Source organism: Zootermopsis nevadensis, unplaced genomic scaffold (genome assembly GCF_977971745.1).
Source record: "Zootermopsis nevadensis isolate Lab colony 2312 unplaced genomic scaffold, Znev_1.0 Znev_ptg000029l, whole genome shotgun sequence".
Classification (NCBI taxonomy): Eukaryota; Metazoa; Arthropoda; class Insecta; order Blattodea; family Termopsidae; genus Zootermopsis; species Zootermopsis nevadensis.
The window spans coordinates 11,871,641-11,887,742 of record NW_028259161.1 but is presented as its reverse complement, the minus strand read 5'-3'; the positions used below and the strand labels follow the sequence as shown (position 1 = coordinate 11,887,742).

The 16,102-nt window shown below is 36.7% G+C and overlaps 1 protein-coding gene across 3 annotated transcripts in view; it reads right to left on the bottom strand.

The window, feature by feature from the left end:
- L (zinc finger protein Lobe) overlaps nucleotides 1-16,102 on the bottom strand; it is a 330,367-nt gene that overhangs the window by 19,162 nt on the left and 295,103 nt on the right. For all 3 annotated transcript variants that reach the window (XM_022082246.2, XM_022082245.2, XM_022082249.2), the window contains one exon: nucleotides 3,934-4,076. In XM_022082246.2, the coding sequence (XP_021937938.1) occupies nucleotides 3,934-4,076 (143 nt within the window). The remainder of the gene's footprint in view (nucleotides 1-3,933; nucleotides 4,077-16,102) is intronic.

Here is a 16,102-nt window from a genome sequence, read left to right as displayed (position 1 = left end):
ATTTTCTGGAATCGCTAGTGTCAGTTGCTAGACAAGCTAGACAGCATTCCTGCTGACAATGTTGTCACACGGGCCAGACGTCATCGCCCTACCTCACCCGCTGGGTAGGGTCGCTGCACTGATGGGACAAACTCCATTTGCACAATTTGTTGCGATGTTGTGCCATGGCATGCACTTACATGGCCGCTGTTTTTCAGCCCTTTAAGTAAAAATGGTAAGAATATGTACCACAGGTTTTACCATTCAAGAACTGTGTTTTGCCTGCAATGTATCTATTTGTTTCATACGATTTTCAGAATAAACAGCGATTACTTCTTAAAAACAGAATATCTTAACACATTTTACTTGTTGGTAAAATGTTAAAGTTCTATTAACCATTTCTATGCTAAACGAGACATATCGACCACATTTTGACTATCTACGATGTACGATAGAGAAATGTCTTCTATAATTTCTTTAAAATTATAAGCTAATCATTTATAACTTACCACAATTTTAATATTTATTGGTAAGTTAACATTGAAATTTACAAACAAATTACGGCATTCCAAATTCAGATTAACAGTATTAAGGGTTAAATGCAATAAAACTTTGATAATTTTGCAATACACACTTCAAAATTCTGCAGTATGCGAACTGAACGATTTTATCGTCAATTACTGACACGGACCCTAGTCGATATACGGAAGTCTCGTTGGAACTCGATCTCATGCAGCCTTTCAGTTGTTTTGTTACAATTACACATGCGCGTTGGATTCTACGTACAAGTGCAGTTCTGTTTGATCAACTCAAAGACATCGGGAAGGGGGAATATAATAAACAGTTCCAAGTACAACTCGGGTTAATAAATCGCACTGCCATAGCTTCCATGTACCGATAGAACTGGATCATGACGCATCAATCCAATCCATGAACTTTGCTTCAGAGAAATGGCAGGCTGAGGTTAGTCTCGCGCAACAGTTAAAACTGTCATGGAACAGGAAACGACTAAGCTATAAAAACAGGCAGTAAACGTGTAACCCATCTGATGAATGAGGCTGTTCGTCAACTTTACATCGCAAGGTATATGTGATCCATCCGACCGGTAGCGCACAGTTACCTCTAAGACTTTTACTCAGTTAAAAAAACACCGGGACTGCAAAGTCCAGTGGTTGAAGGTTCAACAAACTTGAAATATAACGCTCCCTAAGTCTTACCTTACCACCCTCTTATAAACGTTACATATATAATATCTGAAAAAGAAGAAAACGCTGTACTTATGATGTTCATGCTATTAATTAATTGTTTCTAGTAAAGTCTGAGGCTATTTTTCTCAGTCTGGTAATATTTCCAGTCATTCCATTTGAAATAAACTCATGTCTCTAACTATATTGAAATGTGAAAACGTGTTACAGAGTAATATTTAAATTAAACATTAATCCCTTGAAATCGAAGATCGCCTAAATAATATTTAAGAATTCAGTCTGTGCCTAAAGGAAACACAAATTTTCACCATTACAAAGATTAAATTGTTAATTCTGTTTAAAGAAATAATAGCTGTTTATTATGAGAATAATACAAAACCCATAAATACAATATGTAGATTTACTGACTGTTAAATACGGTGATACACATAATAAGGTGGCTTTAAAATGACGTAGAGATAGAAAAATACTAGGCTACGAAGCCGGTACAGGTCAGAGCAAGCAACCCGTGCATTGTTCACCTATCTTTAATAAAATTTACAAAAATAAAATTTATTTATATCATACATCTTTAACAAGCACGTGTGTGATACATCAGCCTTCTAAATGCATCAGTTATGAATTCATAAAATAAATAATAAAAGGTCACTCTAATCTTTTAACTGACACATAAAAAAACTAATATACTACAAGAAAGGAAAGTCTAAATTATTTTTAATTACCCATAAATTCAAGTTCTAAAAGTGTAATGCTGTAACATAACACATAATCTACATTACTTATAGCTATAATACCATAAGATGGTAAAGTTTTAAGTAGCAGATATGTGCAGATTGCTTTATGCATTAAACCGTACATACTTGCCTAGCGACATCTACGATGAAAGACTAGGAAATTTTAAATTCGTGGTTAGAAGAAACTAGAAAAGTAATTCCAATGTCCATTTAACAGTCTGATTTCGCTTAGAAAGAAGTCCCACATACCTAATATCAGAGAACATTTTTACATAGAAGTTTAGGGACAGGTACACCTAGGTACTGCTTCTGCAGAAAGAACGTTTTCACTAACAATCTGTCTAGGAATGTATCGTATTACATAGTCCATCATCCGATATTCGATTACAACTACCGTCTGACAGTCATCGACCGGTCATCAACAGAAGGAGATCCTATCTGCAATGTCAATTAGATTTGACAACTGGAATGCTTGACGGGATCCCATTTACTTGGGGATGGCTCTTATCCTCTGAGCTTGCGTAGCTGACGCTTCAGCCGTTCAGCCGATGATCAATTTAATTTTCTACCTTGTCTTCCAGTAAGGGACTTAGTTTTATGTATATTAAATACAGTGTTCTTGTAGGTTTCTTCAAATTTTTACATTGATTTTTCCTTTTTGTTTGTTTCTCGACTTATTTAAAGATATTTTGTCAACCATTCATCATTTGAGGTTATGTTTCGAAACAATTACGTTACGTCAAGATAATTATTTATTAACTCCTGGTAATTTAAAGACATTTTTTACCGGCCCGTGTTTTGTACTATGAAGTAATCGGATGATTTCTTAAATAAACGATAAGAAAAAAGGCAGCCATGACCAATGAAGATAATATTTCGGTATTTGAGCCTCGGACTTGTAAAGCACGAGAACTAATCAACAATTTGTGATGTTCGATACGTTTAGCTATATTCGCTAATTTTATTAAGATTCTGTTTATTTCTTGCTCTGAGAGAATCCCATTTCATCAGACTACCGTCATGCAGGTTGAATCTGTTCCAGGTATTTCAAAACTGAGAATATTTAACAAAACGTGCCAGAAAAAAATAAGGGATCTCAAAGTAAATGATATGTTACATAAGAGTGACATTTGTGAATGACATTAATGCAGGAAAGGCTGCCTGTTTCTTGGGTGACACTATTCTGAAACGGTAGAATACGACTACTATCAAGTTACGTTTTAGTAACTCTGTCATTCTCTTTCTTGCACTCATACATTTATCCTTCAGACCCACATGAGAGTAGATGTGTGTTTTCAAACTAGGTACAACTACCTGAATACTCTTGTAAAAACAGTTAATGACACAAGAGTCGAACAGCAAGAAATACGAATATGCCATTGTTAATGTAACATAATCCCTGATTCGCATTCTTTTTGCAGCGGAAGGCTGTAATTTGTAACAGAAATATCCGGTCATCATCTTGAACGTGTTACCGGTTTTCGGGGTGGTACATATAATTACGACTTTCCTTTAAAGAGTCAAATTTTGTATTAAGAAAATTTAATTTTAGTCTCTGTCTAACTTTACATGAGCAAACCGAACTTTGCCCCTTTTTCTAAACATGGATAAACTGGTAATAACTATAGATATACGCATTCAGATTTAGCCTCTTGTATTCAATATATTTTGATACGGTAAATATTTCAACATGCACAGCTGTGACTACATGAGATTAGCTGTGGAGCAGTAATCATGTATCTGCAGTAAATGAACATTGACATAAATGAGACTCGCTATATCGAGAAAGATCGCATGGTAAATACCCCAATCAGAGTACCAGTACACATTCTCACTCTAATTTTACTAATTTAGAAACTTTCCCTAACGCCTGACAAGTGTCTCTGGAACCCTCTAGTGATACAAATTGGAACTGGTGTGACTCATTTGCTTTGCCCGCTTCGTATTTGTTAATTAAGTACACACAAGCCACTTCAGACGAGGAAAAGGAGACAGAAGTGTTTCTGGGATCTCACCTCCTGGAAAAAGCGGCCTCGCAGTGCGTACACCTGTATTTCTTGTCGCCCGTGTGCAGTTTAATATGGCGGTCCCTACTCCTCTTGTGCTTGAAGAGTCGGCTGCAGAATTCGCAACGGAACGGCATCTGATCACTGTGTGTCTGAAACAAGAAAGAAGCACGAACGTTGTAGAGGAAACCTCATACTCAGATAAAACTGAGAGCCAACTCACCACTAATATAACCTAAACTACCCCTTCCTATCGAATGTGAAATTATTACGTTTAGGCTGTAGAAGCAACACGCGAGGGTTAAGGCGTGTGGCTGCGTCGCTAGTGTTTTATGGCCTGTGTAGAAATTAAAAGGGAAAAGATGCTTTCGGTTATGCTGCATGGCTCTTTGCCATCTTCCCTTCCCCTCTTTCAGTGACGTAGCTCATTTTCTGCGTTATTTTGCGTCTACTGTACATGAGATTATAATGCGTATTCCTTCAGAAGATGAAAGTTCCTCACTTCACTGCAGGAGAACTTCCTTCACGTATTGTGAAGATAATCGCAAATGACATTTCGAACGTTCTCCGTTGTTTTATTCTGTCACGTTCGTCGAACTCTTCAAACGGCTGTGTTTTGCCTTTCCCTTAATCCTGTAGTAAATTGTACCCATGAATTTCCCACGGCATCTTTTAATTAAGCGCATGTTTTACGGTGTCTCCAGCGTCACACGCGATCGTTATGGTTTGGCTGCTTCCTCAGCATGTGAGGTGGCGCGGCCGGTGACCCGGTGTTTAATTACTATGGATAGTAATTAGACGACGCGGTGAAGGTTTGTCGCCTAATCGGTTGTCACCTGTTTTCACACCTTTTCGCATGGTCAACCGACCAAAACTGACAACCAGAAGTACAAGAGAGTTAGTTAACTAGATTTTTGCTAAATGTGATACAACAAAAGAAATCTGATGGGAACTTCATTTAAATGAAAATCATTTACTTTCATCTTATAACAGTTCTTTGGTATTTTCAAATTAGGAGGAAATATAAGACGATGCACTTAGAAATTCCAATTTTTCGCTAATCTATTTGGTATAGGTGAATGGAGCCTCGTACCTGTACAAAGTCGACAGAGCGTACACGGGCCAAAGTTCAGATAGTGTATCTGGGAAGTATTGCGTGAAGTCAAAACATCGATGTTAATTACCCAAATAATTAGAATAATTTTGTTGTCTCATAGCGTCCTCTTCACATTAATTATTCGAGTGGCTAGATTAAAGGGCGTGAGATGAACGGGACACATAATATACATACAGAAAAGAGACATGCATACAAAGTTTACTTCGAATAACCTGTAAGGGAAGAGACAGTTTGGGAGACCTATAAATAAATCATGACTACACGGCGTCAAAACCGAGAAGATCACAATACAAAATAGTTTATAGGCTTCATCACTGAATAGAAAGTATTCCTGTTTTATTGAATTACATTATTTGAATAATTCGTGCAAGAAAATCGATTTAATCACTTAAACATAAAAAAATTAACTATACTATTGTGGAATAATATCTGCATATAACCGTATACGGTAGTGATATGGCAAGATAGAAAGGGAATGTCAATGGTCCTTCAGAATAACAGAGCCCTTTGAATCTAGACCAGCATTAGAGCAAGCAGGAAATTTATAGCAAACATTCATAACCGTTATAAAATATACAGTAGTACAAAAGGACATCTTTTCCTATCAGCACAAAAAACAATTCGTATGAACAAATCTTCTGAAAAGGTAAGCTAATAATGTGGTGAAACATAAGAGTTGAATTGTATGAAGAAAAACACTGTCGTCTGTGAAGAATCTTAAATATTTAAATAATTAATAAGTTTACGTAAATACATGTTAAATATCTCGATTGCTCAATTACTGTATCTGTTATTTGATTACTACCTTCAGCATATTCCAGATACATTTATACCAGACTGTACAGAATATGAGTATTGATATCCTTTATTTAACGACGTTCTCCTGACTGAAAACACTACCAAAGTTTGACTGTAAGAAAAAGAGAGAATCCGGTCGTGGTTGCCTTTACATAGTGTCTAAAAAAGTGACTGACATGAACAAAGGCGAGTGGCGCAGAGAGAGAAATTGCGCCTGCTTTACGCTTCAAGTAGCTGAATACTTTATACACCATTTCTCCGACCTGCCTGTGTAGAACCTGATGCTTGCGATGCTCACATTTCATTGTTTAATACAAAAATTAAAAATCTAATGCTGAATACCAACAGTTTGCTTCGCGTTAACAAGATATTCACACTATATGCCGCAAAAACGTCTCTCATATAACTCGTAAAACACTTCTGTACGATTGAGTGTATGAATGAAGCTGATTGGCTAAGATAACGTGGCTGTAGATGCTCTTAAGCGACGAAAATTAGCCGCCATCTTTGTGTGGTGCATTTTACCAACACAAAATACCACGATTAAGATATAGAGGCTGAGAATCTGACCCAGGACTTCCGAATAGGAATTGTTCAACCACGTCATTCGGTTGCAAATCTTCAAACACTACTAAATAGCTCATAGCTAATATCTGTCGATACATGTATCGCTACTGCTTCATGTCATCATGCGATCCCGTCGCCAGTTGTATTAAAACATATCAACGCTTTCTCCAAAACCAGTTCTTTTTTGAGTCTGTCTTCAGAAGCCACGTGACAGGTAGAACTAACAAGTCGTCGACTTGTAACTGAAGACGTCTGTGTAATTTCACAGAGTGGACCTAAATTTATTAAATGAAATGAACGTTTAAAGAGACGGCATACAAATTCTATTTGTGTTATCAGACGCACTTACAAAAATAAACTAATGTGTCTGCTTATCTAATCAAGATAAATCATATTTTTGTCGTTTCTGTCATTTTTAATTACCGGTATGTCTTTAACCCTTTAGACCATATACCACCTGCTCAAAGGACCAATAATTTTTCGTTTTGCCCACAAAATGTATTTATCAGTTTCATATAAAACTCAGTGTGACCAACAGTCATTTCCCTATACATCATTAAACCAGATGATCTTTGTAATGATAATAGGCTGTGTTTTCTTTGAGGTAAGAACTGGATATTTAAATATTATTAAAGCGAACTAAAGTTTCAAATAATTAATCTGTTGAAGGACTTTTGGCCCAACCTGTATTTTAAGTCTGTTTAAGGCAAAGGAAGAATATTTTCTCACTCTCCTGGCCTGTACAATTTCCAGTCTCCTGACGACGTGTGAACTGGATAATTAGTGGTCTGAGACATTCGGCACTTCATAAATCAACCCCGAAAAGTTAACGCGTGCGTGTGTATTGATGTAGCAGAGTCCATCAATTAATTTAAGGAAATAATCACATTAGATAAAAAGGTAATGTAAATACATTGTTGGAGAAATGTTTTTATACCGTTCCAATGAGGGCCATCTAACAACGGACATTCCGGAAAATAAAAAGTGGTCTATCTGAAATGCAGCTAGCATCACAGAAAATTCTGATCTAAATGCAAGATAATAAAGGAGATTTGTAAGTCTTTAAAAATTCTTTGTTATACCACGCCGCGGCACGCTGAAGTAGCCCACACAGGATTGATAAAATCTCAGTGAAGCAGCAAGAACCGCGCGTTGAGTCACGAGCTGAAGTGATTTTTCTCCAACTATTCTTTTATTTTCTGTAACACTTTTGTTTCGCTCATCTCCGAGATAATTTTCCCTCAGCGTCAAAAATGGGCGATGAAAAATAGTAACGCAAGAAAGATCTGTGTATTATAGTAGAAGTTTACAGGCGTTCCAGAAGTGCTTACAGCCTCCATCACTGGGATATTGAGTGTAACCTGATAATAAATGCAGCAAGCACCTCTGAAACGTCGGTAAATTCCTACCAAATTACACGCCGCAACAACTCAGAAAATAACCATCATTTTCCTGGATTATAAATTGGATAAGGATACACACACACACAGGGAGACGTTTCATCATAAACTGAGTAAAACACTAATTCTTAGCTGGTACAGGCTAATGTAAAAGATGAAAGATGCATTAAAGACTGTGAACTTTTTAAACATTATCAGTTTTGTACAAACTGTTTTTAATTACGTGCTGAATCTTAGACATGAAGGGAATTAATTAGTAACCATTAAGACCATTTTATAGCATAAAATATAAACTTCTTTTCATTTTGTATCCAATCGATCATGCGTCTTTACGGGTAATTGCAGTTTAGTTTAATTGAAAGTGGAAAGGTTTACAGATCGTTGGCACTACGAAAGTATCTAGGAAGTGTCTGCTTCCTATATTTTGTACAAACAACGTATGAAACAAACATCCAATTGTGAAGCGGGATGATGACTATTGAAGCGTCTATTGCGAAAAAAACAAAGTTCCGAATGTCAAACTATCATTGTCGATCGTATTTTAACTGTCTTTTGTGTTTAACATTGAAATGATCTCTAAAACAAGATAAGTTTGGAATCCTACAAAGGTATTTTAAATAATACACAGAATTTTATTCGGCAGAGAAAAATCTGACAACAAAAAATTTTAGCTTCTCAAAATAACCAATGGTCATCAGTTAATCTGGAATTATCCGAAGGACCTAAACGGTGCTCAAGAGTTTCTTGTTTGCGGTCAACAATTTTTTATGCCCGCAATAACATTCTTTATGGCTGCCTTTCTCCTGTATACAATTATAAACATAATGCCATAGTCGGTAGTTGGTAAGATCTTATGTGTAACATGAACCTAACATACTTTACGTAAATAAACATGACAATCGGTACTCAAACCACTCGAACGAAGATGCCAAGAAGAAAAAACATTTTTGATTAATTAATGTAAATCGACTTACTTGCACTTGTTATTCACGAGTGAACGACGAAAATTGAACAATTAAAATCAAAACTTAAAAACTAACTTAAAAGCTTAATAAACCTGCATTTAGGTAGCAGCATTTCTTACAAATCAGCTGTTTAAACAGATATCGTGAGACTCGTTTCTGAGATAGAACGAAGCAATCCAGTCAAAAAGCAATTCATTCCCGCACAGCATTTGTTACGGCCGTGCCACATCTCAGGTTGTTAATCGCCCGCTTTTACATTCTGGAGACCAGGATTCACACCTTGGTTAAGTCCATGTAAAATCTGTGATGGGCGTAATCCCAACTCACTCTAACAATAAACATTTTAGGAACAGCTGAGTTCCAAACACCTACGCAGCGCTCTTCAGACACTCTTTTGTTTCGAGTTTTCTATATCGATTTCAAGTGCGTGAAATCTCGTACACGCGGCATGATAAAGGAGATTACTAGGAGTCAATACAGATTTTAAGCAACAAGAACAATTTGAAATGGGTACACGAAATATTGAGTCCTATTATTTATTTACTTAGTTGCATATTTACATTTTATCCAACTACCCTTTTTCAGTATCAAAAACTATACAGTGTCGAGTCCTACCATTTTCCCTATTTTATCCCCCCCCCCCCCCCAGGGAGAGGACTGAAATTCACGGTGGTACAATTTCTGATTCTATTGCAACACTGGATTATTTAAAAACACTAATGAAATACACATAGCATTGTGGTTAAACCAATGATTTGATGTCGATCTCTAATACAAGGCTGCTAGTGTTTTTGGAACTGCTAATAGAATTCTTACAGCAATTTGTCAGAACTGCGGTATAAGCTTTGAACCCTCCTTCATTCTTTCATCAAAGGGCCGCCACATATTAAATCATTTTTATACAGATCTCATGGTCCCTTGAGTGACTGTTTGTAAGGGAGGGGTAGAACTCGAATTACCTTTCCTCGTAGAGGGTTCTACCGACACAGTCGCCCCCACATCTGTCACATAGCCACACAGATGACAAGTGTGATTACTACGCGAAAGTATATTACACCGTAGATACCATCCTAGTGTCTTTCTGGTCGTACTGTCCGACTTCTTTGTGGGGTAATCCTGCACACATTACCATCACGCTGAGCTCCAAATGGACCTAATCAAATTAAAGACTTGGGTGTGTGAATAATAACCATTGTTTTAGCAATCGAATATATGAAGCTGTAATTATATTTGTAAGCCATAAAATGATTTACAGTAAAGTATGTGGTAAATTGTTATTGCATTGAAATCACTAAATATTAAGAATCAGAAGAACCAAGAACAATGCATTGGTTCGCCTTAAATAGACACAAACATACGTACATATATTAATTCACTGATTCATTAATTTATTATCCGGATAAGCTTGTCTGCGTACTCCGTTGTGCAATGTATCAAATCAAATGGACTAGTACAAATTTTGTTAACAATTAATATGTCTAATTTAGTTATATTTAACTTTGTAAAGATATAAGAACTTTAGTGGTAATTATAACCAATTCCGTCTTTCATGCGTGTTTTAACTAGGAACAGAAACAGTCATCCTCTGGGTACTGAAAAATCCTTGATGTGTATCGTCTTCTTCTAGACTCTAGGACCTAGAGGATAATCAGGGATACTAAGACGACACTTTACCAGATGTTGCTGTTCTCACTAAAAATCAAGTCTTAAATTAAAGGTCGGACACTTCTTACGCCTCAAGTAAAATGTTCTTGTTTGTACCTGATCTTCAATGCCGAGCGAAGGAGCAATTGAGCGAGAAAAGCTTCTTGACAAAAGACGGACGAAAGACAGGAAGTCGTATTGGTAAGAGGAGGTCAACAGACCGATTTCCGAAGCTGAATTCCGAGATCTTTCTGTTCACAACCACAGCACTTCGGGTTTATACAGCGACTGATAACGGGCTGTACTATCGGCGCTGGATTCCCGGCACGAACAAAGAATATTTCTTCTAGCCTTCTCGTCCACATCGACTCTGGGTCCTACCCCACATCTCTTCGTGTCGTGGTTCTTGATAAGTATTGAGACAGTATAAAAAACAGAACATTTTATGGACCTCGACAAACCGAACTATAGAGAATAACCTTTCGACTCGGTAATTATAGTTATTCTCCTAAATTCTAGAGTGTGTAAATGTGTGTGGGGGTGTGTGTGTGGATTTTAAGGCGCTTCAGCTTCAAAAGCCGTTCGCACTTTGAGTACAATTCAAGTTAATCTCTTTAATAATCCCAGTTTAAAATTAAGTAATAATTTCGTATGTGCGTGCAAAGGGTTCTGACAAGCAGATTGTTGGTAAAACTTCAGGGTGAGGCGAGTAAATCAGGATCGATAAAGTGAATCAACAATACCTTAGTATATTTTTGAGTAAATTTTAATTATTTGTGCATAGCCTCTAAGAAGAATTGAATTCATAACAGTTTTGACCGTGAGAGTAAAGAAATAGTGGTATGTTATGTACTAAATGCAAAATAACCGTCAGCCTGAGCTACGTTACAATAAGAGGGGAGGGAAGGTAAAAAGGTCAAGGGGGAGCAAGACGCCTTGTGCCCTATCCCTTCCCCTCCCTCGCCAAACCTCGGCTGGCTGTCCCAACGTGAGTACTTGTAATGGTCAGCGAAGCTCGGAGATATCTTGCGACAATTAATACAAAGGTTTTGTCGTAGCTGTTGCTGTTCGCAATTCCCTCCACCTTTCACTTTATCATTAGTATAAATGGCGAATGGAGACCTTTTTCTGAAAATGCTGACAAACATTCGCGTTCCATAAAACCGTGGAATCTCTTGATCAGTTGCGTTACTATTAACATTTCTAAAAAGACTGTACCATGGAATTAGTTGATTTGTTATTGGCGATGATTAGTGAGCGTGGAAGCATAAAATTAAAATGACATCGGTCTGTCAGTCAATGTAAGCTGGGCAAGAAATCTAATAAAATGTTTTACGCAACACCTTTGTATGTTGACACTACTGCTTGGCTTAAGACGGGAAGGACCATGTCCTATATATTTAATTCTAGTACATGTGAAGGAATGTCGCAGACTCTGATATACAGCGTTACGTGGGCAGAAAACATAAATGTCTTTTCATACTTCAAACGCACATGCTTGTCGGCAAGGTAAAAAGCAGCTGGCCCTTAAGAAAAACAACCAGTGGCTTGCTGATGACGGCTGTGGCATGTCCCTGTAACTTTGTGATGACAAGGTACTTACTTCCATGCTCCCATTACGATATTTAATAAAAACACGCTTCAATGACATACGCCTAAATTTATAACATGGGAATATCTTTGCTCCCGATTTGTTAATCGGACGTGTCCCCTAGTTGGTCAGTGTTGACTCACAGAATGACATAACATCAACAGAGTTATTCACAAACCCTGTTAACACTTGTATAAATATGAAGGCATTATAGTCCTAGAGTCCTCTGTCAAGGCGGCGATTCAACTCAAAGGATAACGCAGTCCTACTGATGAATCGTGCCCTGCAACCTTTAAACTTCAAATGAAAACTGATGGCTGTCTTTTGTTAAATCAAAGTTGAGAAGCCGGCAAGATACACCGATAATTACACATCGTATTGATAAACAATCTGGACAGCGTTGCCTGTACGGTAGGCTGCCTGATTTGCATTTCGGAAACTCCTAAAATCTAATCCTAATACCGTTCCTTTCGATCTTCATAATTTTCCTGGCACCTAAAGGCGAGTTATCAAGTCTTAAAATAAGCAACAAGCACCTTCTGCTCAGTCATCTCCCATTCATATTACTGTTTAGGCAGGCTTTGAACTTATCTACGTGTTTTTTTAACTTTGCTCGTAGGATTTTCTATATAAGATCTAAGAGACGTATGACCGTATTACGATAAGGCATAGAACTAATTAAATATACAGACTTGATGAAAAAGTACTTCACAGTTTAAAGTTTCAACTCATAAATGTCTTATATCTAAAATACAATTTATATTTTCAGACATATTGGTTTCCCATTGATTTCAGGAAATAAATGCTGCTATAAACGCGAAATCCATCTTGTATTACAAATTTAACAGTTCCATCAAATACTAACATGGCGGCTTTATTAATAGAATTTCGTTAATATCTAATAAGTACAGTCTCCGAAAAAGTTACAGCTTATCAAAGTTACGGGGTAACGGAATTTTTAACTTAATACATACATAGGCTAGTTCTATAAGTTCCCATTTGCAATCATCAGAATTTTACATTTTTAAACACAAGATTTGACAGCTACCCTAGGACTCCTAATAAAACACATTGAAATATATTCCACCTTCACATCTCACATGCTATATTTATTTTTACTTTCTTAATAAACTAGTTACATTTCTTGGAAAACTACATTTCTTTAATAGCCTAGCGATGTATCGTTTAATCTGCCAATTAATCAAGGGACTGTGGACTGTAAGTAGTCAAATATGATTATTTTGGAATTAATATGAGTACAACCACACAGAATACATAAACTAATAAAGAACAATGAAGGATGTGAATACAACAATTGCCACTATACCTATATATATATATATATATATATATATATATATATATATATATATAATGTCCTTGTATAGACCATAAATACATAGACCAAACCTTGTTTAATTTTTCGCTTACAACATTTATAGCAACTGAAAACAACGATAGTTCAGATACTCCGTGAGTTAGCTGTGAATATGGGCAAAGAAACCATTCTCTCCACATCGCAATTTCACGTCACGGACTAGAGCTCGTTGTCATTTCCTGTCCAAGGTTTCTTGACACAAATTATTTAACTTAAAATTCTGTTATATTTCGAGATATATTAAATCGTAAAACGGGCGTAATGGCAAAATGTGCCTCTCAAAAGTAAGCAGGATTCGTTTAACGACGCTTGAGAATCCGAGGAGCGTTTGAAGTTACAACATTCGCTTTGTCCTTGCAGGAAATTAGCCGAGTCCACCTGACTAATGTCCTTTATTGCGTGTTCCTGACGGTGGTCATGGCCCCCTGTGGCATGTCGGTTTCGACCCGGTGACACTGCTCACGGTAAAGACGTCCCGTTGGCCGTTGACCTCCTGTCCGTGCGTTATTTCTTGTGGTCCAGTGGCGTAATTGAGGAACTTGCATATCTTGGGTCAAACGTTGGGAGCACTGTCCCACTGTTGAGTCTGAGGCTGGGGTTTCACGTTCCACAATCGAAATCCTGCAGTAAGACTTTGTTTATCTGTGCTACGTTGCTTCGTACTGTTTAACACGAACACATCTGACATTATACTTCAATACCTTTGGTAATACTAATGTTAGAATGGCTTCTTAATGAATTATGATTTTAAAAGGGTACAATATATGAATTACTGAAACAGAGAACTGCAGAGTTCACTGTGGTAAGGCAGGCAGTCTTTGTTACCGTCATCAGAACATGCTACGCACACCTTTCTACTGCTTCTACCAGCTTACATTGAACTCTTATTTACGTCACAGCAATTTCACTTACTATTATGGATGTGAATCAGTCCATGGCTACATAAGGATTTAATCGAGTCCAGCGCAATGTCACATGGTTACTCAAACGTATGAAACTTCACTTCAGTCCATATAAACTAGCAGCCGTTTCTACTCTTAGCACGAGGGTTGCAGTGCGACAGGTTAAAGTCTTTCACGCACATGTACACTCTTTGGTGTTTACGGAAGTAAATCGCAGACCTTCGGACGTATACATTATTACATTATTACGCAATGAGTCGCAGGTCTTAATAGTGAAGTTTTTAACAAAAGTGTGTTTTATGCTAGTAAGTGGGCTCCGTGTTACGTAGGACTATGTTTATAATAAAACATTTAATTAATTAATGAAAGCGATATGGATGTGCGCAGCGCTAATGCCGTTTCTCTTTATCTATGCGAAACCCGACTTAAGCAACTCACGAATTGTAAACTACAGGGCAGGAAGATGAACCCTGAAAGGTCCCATAATCTATTAGACTTATCCCTTTTTAATTTATAAATTAAGTCGATTCTATAATGTAGAACTGCAGGGGTATTTCCATTCAATGGTAGCCCGGTTTAAACGTTCAGACTGAAGACTTTATACATGGGGTCTTCTTAGTATGAGAGATACTAAATAAAGAAGATTAAGAAATCTTGGCATGTTACTTTGCCCCTGACAGGCGCATTACGAACAGAACTCACAGGCGAAGCAACTTGTAGTAAGTACGTTGGATTTTGCAGATGCTGACTTAGGTTCTAAAGAGTTATTTCAGATTCCGCCTAAATATTATTTTAGTTTCACCATACTGTTATTCATAAGATTGTTTTTTAAATGGTTTTACAATAGGCTACTTTTTAAAGATATGTGGTTTCACTTCGATAAATGAATTGAAGAGGTTAGTTTAGTGATAATGTAAGTCCACGGGAATTTAAAGTAATCAATCCTCTGCGAAATTTAAAACTTGTTACACTAAATGAATAAAATATACAAGGTCATGTGTCCTTGAAAAAGGCAGAACTTGGCCTATAAAAGCATAGGCGGTAGCTGTGACGTAGCAAGTCGGTGATTTTGGAACTGTGTTATACCTTCTGCCCCATGTCTGCTCTAAACCGGCTTTTGGATAAACTTGTCCCATTTTCAGTAAAGTATGTTCCTGACACCTGCGTAACGTAATAAAAATTTTACGACAGTTTTAGAGTCTGGACGGATGGACAGCAAAGCCGTGTTATAAATACTGCTTCAGAGACCTGCTGAAGTTCATCTGTTTTAAATTACACTATTATATAACAATAAAACAGACAATAAAACCAAATCTCTAGCAACGAATTTTTTCTTATGAATTGTTAAAATATTAATATATACGCCCTAACTTAAATCATTGTTATTTCGAAGATGCATATTTCATTGTCCCTTGCTCTATATTCAAACTTAATAACACACAAAGAATCATTCATAACATTAGTTACTTTACGTCCACTGAAACTTTCGTAAAAATATCAGATTAAAATAAAAATACTGTTAAATATATTCTAGGTATCCTTTGAAGGATTACGAACCTTGTTATGTGTGACTTTAATATTGAAAACATAGCAGTTTATGTAACAGAAAATTAAATTATTTGAGGAAACACGAAATTTTCTTTCGTCCTATTTTTTGAAAGAAAATAATTATTCTCACTTACTTGACAGTAATCCAACAATTTTTAGTACGACTTCACTGCAAGAGAAGAATACAGCCTATAATTACCAAAATTTCTTCAGCAAAACTGTCTACAATAAAATTCAGCGTGAAATTGTTAAATTATCTCTTGAGGAA